The sequence below is a fragment of the Pipistrellus kuhlii genome, unplaced genomic scaffold (genome assembly GCF_014108245.1).
Source record: "Pipistrellus kuhlii isolate mPipKuh1 unplaced genomic scaffold, mPipKuh1.p scaffold_m20_p_3, whole genome shotgun sequence".
Classification (NCBI taxonomy): Eukaryota; Metazoa; Chordata; class Mammalia; order Chiroptera; family Vespertilionidae; genus Pipistrellus; species Pipistrellus kuhlii.
In genome coordinates this window covers 57,388,850-57,402,257 of record NW_023425529.1, presented here as the reverse complement: position 1 = coordinate 57,402,257, position 13,408 = coordinate 57,388,850, and the positions used below count along the sequence as shown (strand labels likewise).

At 37.6% G+C, this 13,408-nt stretch overlaps 1 protein-coding gene across 3 annotated transcripts in view; it reads left to right on the top strand.

Moving 5' to 3' along the window:
• The window catches only part of MDM1 (Mdm1 nuclear protein), a 41,468-nt gene extending 28,304 nt beyond the window's left edge, over positions 1-13,164 (top strand). For 2 of the 3 annotated variants that reach the window (XM_036456641.2, XM_036456639.2), the window contains 5 exons: positions 79-191; positions 292-401; positions 8,755-9,001; positions 10,535-10,591; positions 11,852-13,164. In XM_036456641.2, coding sequence (XP_036312534.1) covers positions 79-191; positions 292-401; positions 8,755-9,001; positions 10,535-10,591; positions 11,852-11,964 — 640 coding nt within the window. In that variant the 3' untranslated portion in view covers positions 11,965-13,164. The remainder of the gene's footprint in view (positions 1-78; positions 192-291; positions 402-8,754; positions 9,002-10,534; positions 10,592-11,851) is intronic. The other variant, XM_045588228.1, reaches the window with a different exon arrangement.
• The last annotated feature ends 244 nt before the right edge of the window (positions 13,165-13,408 follow it).

The window sequence follows — 13,408 nt, the reverse complement described above, 5'->3', positions numbered from 1 at the left end:
GTTTCATATTTTATTATTGCATAATGATAGCAAATTTCCTGGAGGAAATGCTTCATAATAGATTATTTTAATTTGTAGGTCAGATTCTTCTTCTGTATCCTCAGGAAAAGGAGGCAGGCTTCCTACTCCAAAGCTGAGAGAACTTGGTGGAATTCAAAGGACTCATCATGATCTTACCACTCCAGCTGTTGGTAATAGGCAAACACTTTGCAGCTCTTATTTCACCTGCCTTATCTATTATACATGAAAATGTAGTTTAATTGAAACTTATCATCATCTGCATTTTTCCAGGTGGTGCTGTTTTAGTGTCTCCATCTAAAGTGAAGCCTCCAGGCCCAGAACAGAGAAAAAGAATGTCTCTGCAGGATGGCTTAGAAACTTCAAAGAGTGACTTTAGAAAGGTAACTATTTCTATTTTGGGGGAAAACATCTCTTCAGGAAGTGATTTTGCTAATCACATATAATAAATACTAATTTCAGACTTTGGAAAATTTTCTGTATCATATATGGAGATAATTTATTAACTATATTAAGTAAGGCAGAGGCATTGAATTATATTTTTTTTTTTCCTGGTGTTTGACATTATATTTCTGCTACATACTTTCAAATCTTGTCAGTAATGACTCAGCAGGAAGAGGAGAAAAACACTTCTGTTTATTGAATATCTAATGTATAGCAATTATGTTCCAGCTATATTTTAGCATCAAAGATATAACCTTATTGAACTTACATTCTAGTGGAGGAGACAATAAACAGGATAACTAGGTAAAATATGTAGTATGGTAGATGGTGATAAGTACTAAGAAGAAAAATAAAACAGGGCAAATGAATACGAAGTGGCCAGGGAAGGTCTCACTGAGAGGGTAGCATTGGTGCAGAAGCTGAAGCTGTTGAAGGACTGACCCAGTTGCATATTTAGGAAGGCATTCTAGGCAAAAGAACAGCAAGTGCTAAGGCCTGCGGGTGAGAAGGTAGCTCATTTCTTCAGGGGCAGAAAGGAAGTCAGTGGACTGGAACAGAGAGCACGAGAAGGAGAGCAGTATGGGCGATGAGTTCAGAGGCATAATGGGCCTCATAAGTCATAGCAAAGACTTTCAATTTTATTCTGAATGAAATGGGAAGCCTTTGGAGAGGCAGAAGAGTGATAGGAGTCAGTTAAAATATTCAGGCAAGAATGATGGTAGTTTGGATTGTAATGGAGGTCATATGATAAAGTCTGATTCTGGATATTCATAGAAAGTATAGCTGATAAGATTAGCTGATGTATAAGATATGGGATGGGAATAATAGAAAAATCAAAGATGACTCAGGATTTTTACCTGAGCAATAAAGATGGAATTGCTTTTTAACTGAGATGGGGATGACAGTATGAGGAAAAGATTTGTCAGGGAAGACCAAGAGTTCTGTTTTGGACATGTTAAAGTTGAGAAGCTTATTCGTCATACAAGTAGACATGTTGGGTAGGGAGTTGATTGAAGTGTAGAGGAGAGGCTGGGCTGCAGAAGGATTTGAAGGCTCTTTATCATAGGTGGTACAGGTATGTAAGGTCTGGAGACTGGTGAAGGTCATCTCGGAAGTGGATATTAGAGAAGAGTAGGTATATATAAGTCTGAGCCCCAGGCTTTTAATATTGGGAAGTTGAGGAGTAACCAGCAAAGAGACTGAAGAGAAACAGCCATGAGGTGTTGGGAAACAGAAGACTGTGGCCTCCTGGAGGTGTGAAGGAGGAGGGAGTGTTAATGCTACTGATGGGTCAGTAAGGTATGAAAACTGATTATTGGATTTAGCAACCTGGAGGTTATTGGTGACCTTGACAGAGGGCAGTTTTGGTAGTAGTGTGGGACAAAAGCCAAAATGCATGTGAATTCAAGAGAATGGAGAGGAGAGGAATTGGAGACAGCATCACAGACAATTCTTTTAAGAGTTCTTCCCATGAAAAGGGAGCAGAGTCAGGGAGTGGGAGTTAGAAGTGAGATCAAGAAAGAGGAGATAAGAGCACATTTGTATGTTGATAACAGCAGTTGTTTTTTGTTTTGAATATTTTTTCTTTATTGATTAAGGTATTAGATATGTGTCCTTATCCCCCCATTCCCCCCCCCCCCCCCCCCCCCCCCCCGCTCCAAACACACACACACTGATGCCCTCATCCCTGTGGTGTCTGTTTTAAAGAGAGAGGAAAGATGATGCAGGAAAGAGTAAAATTGTTGGAAAGATGTTCTTGAGTAGGAGAAAGGACATAGGACCTGGCAGAGATGTGAAATGGTTAGCCTTAGGCACTGTGACAGTTCCTTTATTGTTAAAAAAGGGAAGGCAGAACAAATTTTATGGGCACTGCTGATGAAATACAGGAAAATGTGGGAGCTTTGGGAAAGTCTGTTTTGTGTTTGATGGGATATAAAGCAAGATCTTGATGGAAATGAGGCAGAGGAAGAAAATTTTAGAGGTTTGAGGAAAGAGAATAAGTCATGAAATAGGTTTTTTGTTTTGTTTTGTTTTTTTCCAGATAGCGGGAGAGTGGATGGGCCAGGGAAAGTAAAATATTGCAGGGCAGTGTTAGGAACCATTTTTGGTCAGTGGTCACCATTTTGGTGTAAGACCAGTCAAGATGTTTTTTTGTCCAGGCATTTTTGGCTGCAGAGATGGATTTAACTGGGGTTCGTGTTTTATCAAGGGAGTGAGACCAAGTGAGAAAGGGAGTTAAGGTATGTGTAGGACTTGTTTGGCTTCGGGTACCCATGGGAATTAGTTTTTAAAGTTCGGAGGTTGTGGTCAGAAGTTGAGATTATAAAGAGGTTGCCGTTACTAGTAATGACAAGGCTTAACATATGATCATGGGAGTAAGTGGCTAAAGTAAAATAGAGAACATTCAAAGAAGGGAAGTTGAGGAGTAACCAGCAAAGAGACTGAAGAGAAACAGCCATGAGGTGTTGGGAAACAGAAGACTGTGGCCTCCTGGAGGTGTGAAGGAGGAGGGAGTGTTAATAATGCTACTGAGGTAAGGTATGACAACTGATTATTGGATTTAGCAACCTGGAGGTTATTGGTGAATTTCTTTAGGGGATTTTGCTGGAAGCTATTCATAAATTCCAGAGGGCACAGTAGAAAGTTATTAGGTATTGGGGAGAGGCGAGAGAATGGGTCAGAGCAGTCCCCCAAACCTGCTCATAGCTGGTACCCATTAAATTGAGTTGAAGGAGTATGACTGGAATGACAATGTCTAAACTATATCCTGTTATTTACCCTGTTACATATCACACACATTATTGATAATTAGCTTTTTTAAGAAAACAAAGGAGAAAAAAGATTGCTCCCTCTTAGCAATCAAGGGGATAGATAATGAGAAATAACCATATCTAGCTCCTGATACAGCCCCTGGTAATGCTGGTGACAGAAAATTCACATAGAGGGAATTCTTATCAAGTGGTTAATAAGAACCCTGCTGGCTTATTAAAGGAAGTGTGACAATAGGAATTTGGGGTATTGATTGGAATCTGATTTCGGAATCTTTGATCTCCATGGACTGTCCTGCTCCTTCCTCAGGAATCCAGATTGTCATGTGGAAGGTGTGAGCTTCTAGTTAGTTTTGCCCACAGGGCTGACTACCTTCAGCTAAAACGAGTGACCCTAATCCATATTTGCAGCTGGATTTATATATATTATTTTTATTTATTATGGAATTAAGTTTTTGAATAACAAAATAAAATTAATTCAAATAGAGTAATATTGGCCTTTAACATTTTAATGCTAATATCTTCTTTATCGTCTATATAGCACAGTTGTAACATTTTAATTATAAACTCCTCTAAAATAAGCAGGCTTCTTATTAACTTTATAAGAACTCCCTCTATGTGAATTTTCTGCCATCAGCTCTACCAGGGGTTGTACCAGGAGCTAGATTTGGTTATTTCCCATTCACTACCCCCTTGATTGCTGGGAGGCATCAATCATTTTCCCCCCTTTATTTTCTTAGAAAAGCTAATTATTAATAATATTTAAAAATGTATTAATTTTTCAATAAATAAATTAATTGATATCATTCTACATTTTTTTTCTATAGAAATTAGGGAGAATCTTATATAATAAAAGCCTAATATGCAAATTGACTGAACAGCTGAATGACTGTTGGAATGATCAGTCACTAAGATACGCACTGACCACCAGGGGCAGATGCTCAACACAGGAGCTGCCTCCAGTCCCACAGGCCCCCACCCCCAAATCACCCTGCCAGTTGCCCTGCAGAAGGAGGTAACTAGCGGCGGCAGCAGTGGCTGAGGGTGAGGCTGGTGAGTGGGCAGCACTCAGCAGGCCAACGCAGATGCCAGCGGGGGTTCCCTGATCACCCTGCCAGTCGCTCCACAGATTGGTGCTGATCACTGGGCAGGCTTGGGAACCCTATCAGTGCATGAATTTCTTGCACCAGGCCTTTAGTGGCTACACTAATAAAAAAGAAACATGCAAATTAATTATCACTCTGCTATGCCAAGCCATGCCCGCCAGCCGATCAGGAGTGAGTATGCAAATTAACCTAATCAAGAAGATGGCCGGTTGGCCATGGAGCTGGAGCAAGCAGGAGGCTTGGGTTGCCCCAGCAATGGAGGAGGCCAAGCTTCCCACCCATCCTAGCCAGCCCTGGCCTCTGCTCAAGGCTACAAAGTTTCAATTATAGAAGGTAAATAAACCCTAGATAATTGCTTACAGCTGGCCCTGGCCTCTGCTCAAAGAGGCGCTGAAAAAAAGAAAAAGAAAAAAGAAAAAAAAGGAAAAAGGAGGGACTGGGACCTTGGATTGCCGGGAGGGGGATGGGGGAGTGGGAGGGTCGGGGGTGGGTATTGATCAGGCCAGGATGGGATGACAGGGGCAGTTTGGAGTGAGCAGGCCAGCAGGGGCGTGGTGGTGCAGTTGGGGGTGATCAGGCTTTCTGGCTTGCCCAAAAGGATTGATGGAGGGTACTGTGCACTGAGGAAGAGAACTCTGGACAGGAACCACTTTTAGAGGGGAATATTGAGAATTTCATTTTTATTCACTCGATTCAGTATTTAATGTGCTCTTATATATGCCAGGCACTGTGCTAGGACCTGGGGGTTAATTGATATTTAGAACAAAATCCTTGCCCTGCATTTTTATTGGGAGAAACAAGACAAATTTTATAAAGACAATTTAAGGTAGTAGTAAGTGCTATGAATGAAATAAAATGAAAAATGACTTCCAAGGTGTGGATGAGGCTGTTTTACTTTGGGCCATCAAGCGAGGCATCTCTGAGGAGGTGGTGTTTTATCTAAGACCCGACCAATGAGGGGAGGCGCCCAATCAGAGATCTGGGGCACATATTGTTTTCCAGGTAGAAAGAGCAGCAAGTGCAAGTGTATAACAGAGTTTTTAAGGAATGAAAAAGCCAGTGTGATTGGATCCTGGAGAAGGAAGAAGAGAGTTGGGAGTAAGTTTGGAAAAGGGAGGCTGGATAAGGAATGGGAATGTTGTTCTGCTGCCACTGGGAAGCCATTGGAGGATTAGAAGCAACAAAGAAAATATAAATCTCTGGTTTGCATGGTAAATGGCATCATCCACTGCTCAGTGGAGAGTGGACTGTGCTGGGGGAGAGTGGAAGCAGTGAGGCCAGAAGGAGGCTCTAAGCTCAGAAATGGATCACAAAGTCGTTAAACTGGGACCCTCCGTGTTTAAAACAGTCAGGTCTTTTTAACAGCAGCAAAATCATTTTCACAGAGACCTCAAATTCTGTTTATATGTGTAGAAATGAAAAATATCAAGGAATAGTTTTCCTAAGTGATACTTCTAGTTAAAAAAGGGAAGCAAGAAGATTTGTGGTTTTTATCTTAATCTTGATTAAAAAATATGTGTTTGTTGGATAATCCTAGGCCATGTCCACTTTAAAGCAATAAGCTCTTTAATTGCAGAAAATGATACCTAAGATCAGAAAGCATTGTTTTGAATATTGCATTGATAAACTCAAAGTTAAATAACTAAAGGCAACAATTAAAAGGATTAATCAGGAAAGTTTAGAGCTGTATTTGATTTTACTGGTTTACATTCTCTTAAAAAAGTGAAACTACCCAGAGACTTTTGGGATAATGATATATTATCATTTTAGAAAATAAAAATATTGTGTCAAAATAAAAAAGCAAATAAATTATGTACACTTACTGTTCAGGGATATTCACTTTTAAAATTTTGAATTATTTCGGAATAGTATATTTTTATTATACTGTAGATAAGGCTTTATAGTCTATTTTTTATCACTTAGTAATGTATTATGAACATATTTCCATGTAATTAAATATAATTTCTATATAATTTTTAATAACATGATATATAGTCTGTATTATACAGTCATTGTTTTAACCACATGCTTATTGTTGAAATCTATTTTTAAAAGTGAATGCCTATTGTTATTTCTTAATTTCTCTATTTTGAAAAAAATAGGATGAAATACATCCTTTAGCTAAATTTCTGTTGTCTTTTGTGTAAATTTCTAAGTGGTGAAAGGATTCAAAATTTTAAGATTTTAGCTATGTTTTGCCAAATTCCCCAAAAGATTGTGCTTCCAACAACACTGGCAGTTCTGGGTATTATATCTATAGTTTGTTTTTTCAAAAAAGTAATCTTTGTAATTTTGGAGGTAAAAAATTAGTACTTCAATGATTTTATTTTGAAATACTTTATTATAAGTGAAGTGAATATGTTTGACATTTATATTTTGTTTGTATATGAATTGCTTATACATATCCTTTTTCTACTTTTTAATTAGGTTTATCTCTTCTTACTATATGTAAAGAAACAGTTATGTAGCAATTATAGTAATTCATCAATTGTTTAATACATATTTTCCTCAAATTTGATTTTTCTTTTCTTTTTTAATGTTTATATATATTTTTTTTCTATAGCTAAATATGCTTATATTGGTTGTTAGGCTTATAAAATCTTCTGCATATGGACATTACATAAAGTTCCCCTATATTTTCTCCTGCTTTTATAATAATCCTAGAGGCTGGTGCACAAAATTCATGCAAGTGTAGGTTTTCATTCTCCCAGCTGCCAGCATCTGCTTTCCTCTGGCACCCAGGATGCAGGTTTTCCTCTGGATGCTGGCAGGCACCTGGGACCTGGGCTTCCCTCACAGTCTTGGCTTCATCCAGAAAGGGCATTTGATCTAATTAGCATATTATGATTTTACTGAGGCCCATTGCAGGAAAATTCCAGTAATAGGGCTTCCTGCTGCGGTCTCTGCCACCCCACCTGCTTCCTTCCCTTCTCCTGCTTCCCTTCCTCCTCCCCAGCCCCACCTGCTTCCCTCCCTTCTCCACTGCCCCGCTTGCTTGCTTCTCGGCAGATTCACTCCCTTCTGCAGTGCTTGGCTTCATTCTACACTGTCTTCAGTCTTGCTCTGTGCCTGGATATGCAAAGTAATTTCCATCTTGGTTAGGTTAATTTGCATACTCACCCTGATTGGCTGGTGGGCGTGGCTTGGGGGCGTAGGGAAGATACTGTCAATTTGCATGCTTCTCTTTTATTAGATAGGATTATTATAGACTGGAAGTCTGGTGCACAAAATTTGTGCACTGGGGATTGCCCTTCAGCGCAGCCTGCACCCTCTCCAATCATTTTCATTTAAAATTACTAAACTGCCCATTTAGTAGGACATTTCTCTCACAATCCAGGTCTGTTGGCTCCCAACTGCTTGCCTGCCTGCCTTCCTGATGGCCCTAACCGCTTCTGCCTTCCAGCCTGATCACACCCTAACCACTCCCCTGCCAGCCTGATTGCCCCTAATTTCCTTCCCCTATAATCCCCCCCAACTGCTTTCCCCTGCCTAGTTGCCCCCAACTTCCCTCCTCTGCTGGCCCAGTCCCTCCCAGTTGTCCCCCTGCTGGCGTGAGCACCCCCAACTGCCCTCCCTTGCAGGCCTGGTCCCTCCCAACTGCCCTTCCCTGCTGGCCATCTTGTGGTGGCCATCTAGTGTCCATATGGGGGCAGGATCTTTGACCACATAGGGGCAGCCATCTTGTGTGTTGGAGTGATGGTCAATTTGCATATTACTCTTTTATTAGATAGAATGGAGGCCTGGTGCACGGGTGGGTGCTAGCTGGTTTGCTCTGAAGGGTGTCCTGGATCAGGGTGGGGGTTCCCTTGGGGCACGGGGTGGCCTGAGCGAGGGGCCTGTGGTGGTTAGCAGGCCGGCTATGCCCCCGGTGACTGAAGCGGAGGTCCTAGTATCTGGGATTTATTTATCTTCAATAATTGAAACTTTGTAGCCTTTAGCAGAGGCCAAGGCAGGCCATGTCTGCAGAAGCTTGGCTTCCTCCATTGCCAGGGGCAACTCAAGCCTCCTGCTCTCTCCAGCTCTGTGACTGCTGCCATGTTTGTTGGGATTTATTTATTTTCTATAATTGAAACTTTGCAGCCTTGAGTGGAGTCCTGGGGCAGCCAGGGTGTGTGAAAACCTTGGCTTCCTCCATTGCCAGGGAAACCCAAGCCTCCTGCTCTCTCTGTGGCCACAGCCATCTTGGTTGGGTTAATTTTCATACTCATTCCTGATTGGCTGGTGGGTGTGGCTTGTGGGTGTAGCAGAGTGATGGTTAATTTGCATATTACTCTTTTATTAGGACATTTTTGTGTGTATTTAAATGTTTTATATATATACTCACACACGTATATATATGTGAATATATGTGCACTATACACACACATATGCAAACATACACACGTGTGTTTTTTTGTGTTTTTTTTTTGAACATTTAGAAAGAAGGTCATGTGGTAACCCTCCTGACTTCTCCAGCTGCTGGTATAAAAACAGTTGATCCCTTGCCTTTAAGAGAAGATTCTGAAATCAATATCTCCAAATTTTCAGAATCCACTCTTCCAGTTTCAAAAATTCCAGAATATCTAACAAACAGGTCTGGGCAGTCTCCTTCTCCACCTTCATCCTACTGGCATCCCTCTCATCGAATTAATGGCTCTCTGAGAGATTCAGAATTTCAGCATAATGGTAATTATTTTGGTTTCAATTTTTTTCATTTAAAATGAAAGTCTTATACATATAGGTACAAAGCCTGTAAGTATCTACTAAACATTAATAAATTATGTTACTTAGTTTTTTAATTAGTGTATTTTATTTAAATAGGAGTTTAATCTTTGGAACAGTTCATAGTACTGTACCCAAGTTTACTTTTGTATAATCATGAGGTGTCTCTCAAGTTCTTTCCCATACACATGCAGGCAGTACACGAGATGCCAATAGCATCCTTTCCTCAGTGTGACAACCAAAAATGTCTTCATACATTGCCAAATGTTGCCTACGTATAGAATTCAGTGAATTATTTTCCTTTAGGTTTATTGGGCATTGCTCTGCTCTCTTTTAGTTTATACCATTACCATTGAGAAGTCTGTTGCTCTCTTTATTTTTCATCTTTTCTATGGGTCTTTTTATTCCTGGAAGCTTTTTTTCGATCATTTCTTTATACCTAATATGAAATTTTACAATAGTTCTTTTTTTCATTCATATTGCTGATACTCAGTAGGCCTTTTCAGTTCCTCACTTCTGGGACATTTTCGTGAGTTGTTTAGTAAGTAATTTCTTCCCTTCCATTTTCTGTTTTCTTTTTTTCTGATACTCCTATTATTCAGGTGTTGACCAAGTAACCATAATCTTATTTTCTTACCTTACCTCTCTTATTTGCCATCTCTGTCTTTTTATTTTAATTTGAAAGGGTTACACATTTTAATTGGCTCTATTTTTAACTTTTAAGAATTTTTTTAACACTGCGTTTTTTAAATACAGCATCCTGTTTTTATTTTATGGATCACATGTTTTATCTCTTTCATAAGATAAATAATATATATGTTCTCAGAGTAGCTTTGATAAGCCTTTAGAGACGAAACCTCCATTTCTCGTTTGAAAGAGGAGTGAGTAGCTGCCCACCGGGGCAAATTTAAGGAAGGATCTGGCAGTCTTTTTTTAAGTTTTTATTTTTTAATTACAAGTAGTTATTTTTAATATTTTGTATTGGTTTCAGGTGTACAGTATAGTGGTTAGACAATCATACACTTTACACAGGGTTTCCCCCAATATTTCTAGTATCCAACCAGTCTCCTGGTTCAGTCCTATTCTCACTTCAACTTTCAGTGCTACTCAGTACTCCCAAATGCTAAGCCATTAGGAGAACAAAATGGTTGCTTCATGGTTTCCCTCCACTTATATCTTAAGAATGTATTTTTATTGATTTCAGAGAGGAAGGGGGAGAGAGAGATAGAAACATCAATGATGAGAGAGAACCATTGATCAGCTGCATCTGTATGCCCCCTACTGGGGATTGAGCCTGCAACTCAGGCATATGCCCTTGACCAGAATTGAACCTGGGATCCTTCAGTCACCAGGCTGATGCTCTATCCACTGAGCTAAACTGGTTAGGGCTAATAAAATTTTTGATAGCTAACTTTCACTAAGGGTTTGCTATAAATAAGATATACTGTTGGGTAGCTTTGAAAGATAATTTCTTGTGCCTCTTATTTTTTTTTTAAGTGGGAAAAGCAAGGCAGAACGATTTCCAGTTACCGCAGCATGATGCCTTTGATGAAGGTATTTCCATAGTCAATAACACAAGATAAAAGTATGAAGCTTATTATATGGCATTTAGTTGATAATAATATAATCATCTTACAATTGATCAGCACTGTATACTTTACACAGTACTTCCACCAGGTGTTACTTCATTGGATCCTTGAAATCTTATGAGGGAGGTGAAGCTATCTCTGTTTTACAAATGAGTAAACGGAGACCTAGAGCCCCGGTAAATAGTTTCTAAAGCAAACAGGTGACAAAAGATTGAGCCTCACACCACACTGAAGTCCATACCCTCTGTTTTCCCCCATGTAGGTGGAATTTGGCCTAGCATTATATCCATTATTTTTTCAAATGCGATATATTTTTATCAATTTTTAATTCCAAAAATATATAATTTTGAAATATGAGGTTTTTTTTGGGTGTAGTTTTCATAATGACAAATTCATTTGCTTCTAATAGGGGCAGGAGAAATTTTGAATTCTTGATATGAACAACTGAAATGACAATTTTAATTTATCCTTAGAAATATGAAATTACTGAATTTGTAAATTTTGGGTTTGAAAGTAAATTTAAATTAATACTTTATGTATTTTAAGTTCATGTACATTAAAGGTTGTTTTTCCCCTTAGCAAGTTTGGAACGTTTTTTTCAGAATTTAGTGAGCTGGAAATTAAGTTATTATGTTTTCAAATGCAAATATCTGGACAATTTGAATCCAGTTCTGTTTTCTTTTTAATGGAAGAACAACATTTACAAATAATCGTATAATAGATTTGCTTACTCAGAGTGAGGAATTTCAGTAATAATGAAAGGTAGCATATTAAAGTCAAATAATATTTCTACATTAAGTAAGATTATTTTCAATGTGATGTAAATACCATGCTAAGCGATGGCATTTTGTTTTTAAGAAGTTTTAAAAAGCTTTTCACTCAGAATAGCTGTACTTTTTAAAGTAGGACAGAACAGTCTGATGATGAATTGTTTCCAGGTAATACTGAAAGCATAAGCTGTGTGTTGAGGTGATGACATTGTGGGATTTCAGGAAGGAGACAGAATGCTCATTTAACATTTAAATGTTTCATTCTGAATATAGTAAACTTGGTAAATTTACTATGAACTGTACTGAAAATATTAGTATCTTATATTTCAATAGAGTACTTTTTTCTATCAGTCAATATTGATGTTACAAAGCTTAATGCTTTTTCTTTTCTGTTATTGTTGTAAACAATATTTTATAAGGTATTTTTTGCACTGACTATCATTCTTTCATTGCAGATGAAGACAGATTATCTGAGATTTCTGCTCGCTCTGCAGCTTCTAGTCTCCGGGCTTTTCAAACTCTGGCACGAGCTCGGAAAAGGAAGGAGAATTTCTGGGGCAAATTATAATTAAACACACCTATTTGAGTTGCTTTTATCTAGGGAACTATTGGCACAATTTTTCTTTATTGCTCCATTCTGTTAAGACTTTTTAAGTACTTGGATTTTTCCCTAACAATTCCTACTTAAGAAGAATTATTTGATTTTCAATAGCCAATTCAATTTACTTGGGAAATTTTGACACAGGTTTATACAAATTTAACTTTTAAAAAATTCTTTTTACATTTATTCCAAATTATAAAGATATAGATTATAAAGTTCTTCATGTGTCTTAACTTTTGTTTTAGTGTTATGGATAGCTGGTAGAATTGTGAATTTTACCTATCCAGAAAATATTCTAAGTTAAGTAAAAATTGAGATCCCAGTGTGAAGAATATATTTCTCTAATATTGCTTCTATTATCTTTATAATTGTAGATGTCATAAAATTAATGTTTTGCTCTTATTTTTCTGTAGTGTTTATTTTTTAGTAACTTTCGTATGTGGTTATAATGTTAAGATACTTTATTTTAGATTTAAAATACTAGCTGTATATATTTTTCTTATTTATGTAACAAAGTTTGCTGAGAAAATATGTATATTTTTTATCTTTGTGTGTGTTCTATTTGTATAAGTACTAGCTTATATTTGAATAATGTCTGAATTTTGAAAAATTATTTGTATAATGGAAAACTAAAACTTTGTAGATATTTCAAAATAAAAATCAAGTATTTCAATTTCCTGTTTATTATTAACATAATAATTCTCCAAAATATTAGTATATGGAAGAAATAGTTATATTTTAGGAACATTTTACTCATAAAAGGTTAGTCAAATGTAATAGTGCTTTTGCAGCAATCCAAATGCAATGAAACCAAGTCCATGATATTTTTGTATAAATGTAGAAAAATATAGAATTTCCAAGGCAGAATAATTTTTAAAAAATTTAACACAAACTTTTTGACTATACTTCTTCACTCATAGGACATGTTCTGTCTTTACTTTGCAAATCATGATAAATGTAATTTTCTTAAAATAGAGTTTTTATAACAGTAAAAGTTTTATAATAGTACATAAAATGTATTGAAGATAAAATAAACGATTATTTGTGCTTATTGGTTAGAAAACAAATAATCTGTTCTAAATTGCTTTCTTTGGTCAAAAGTGCTTATACAAAAATCATCAATTTACAGTAAGTTTGTCAAAGATCTGAGTATTATCATCTATACTAGGGGTGTCGAACTCAATCAGAGAAGGGGCCAAAATCTAAAATCCAGCCTAAATTGCGGGCCGAATGGTTTACTGAACAGTCATAAACTGTCATATACTAATAAAAAAAAAGATAATATTCTAATTAGGCCGGACATGTTTTGGCCATCCTTCAAGACAAAGCCACAGTGGCGGGGCTGAGGCAGAGGCAGTTAGGGGTGGGTGATAAGGCTGGCAGGGGAGAGCAGTTAGGGGGATCAGGCCTG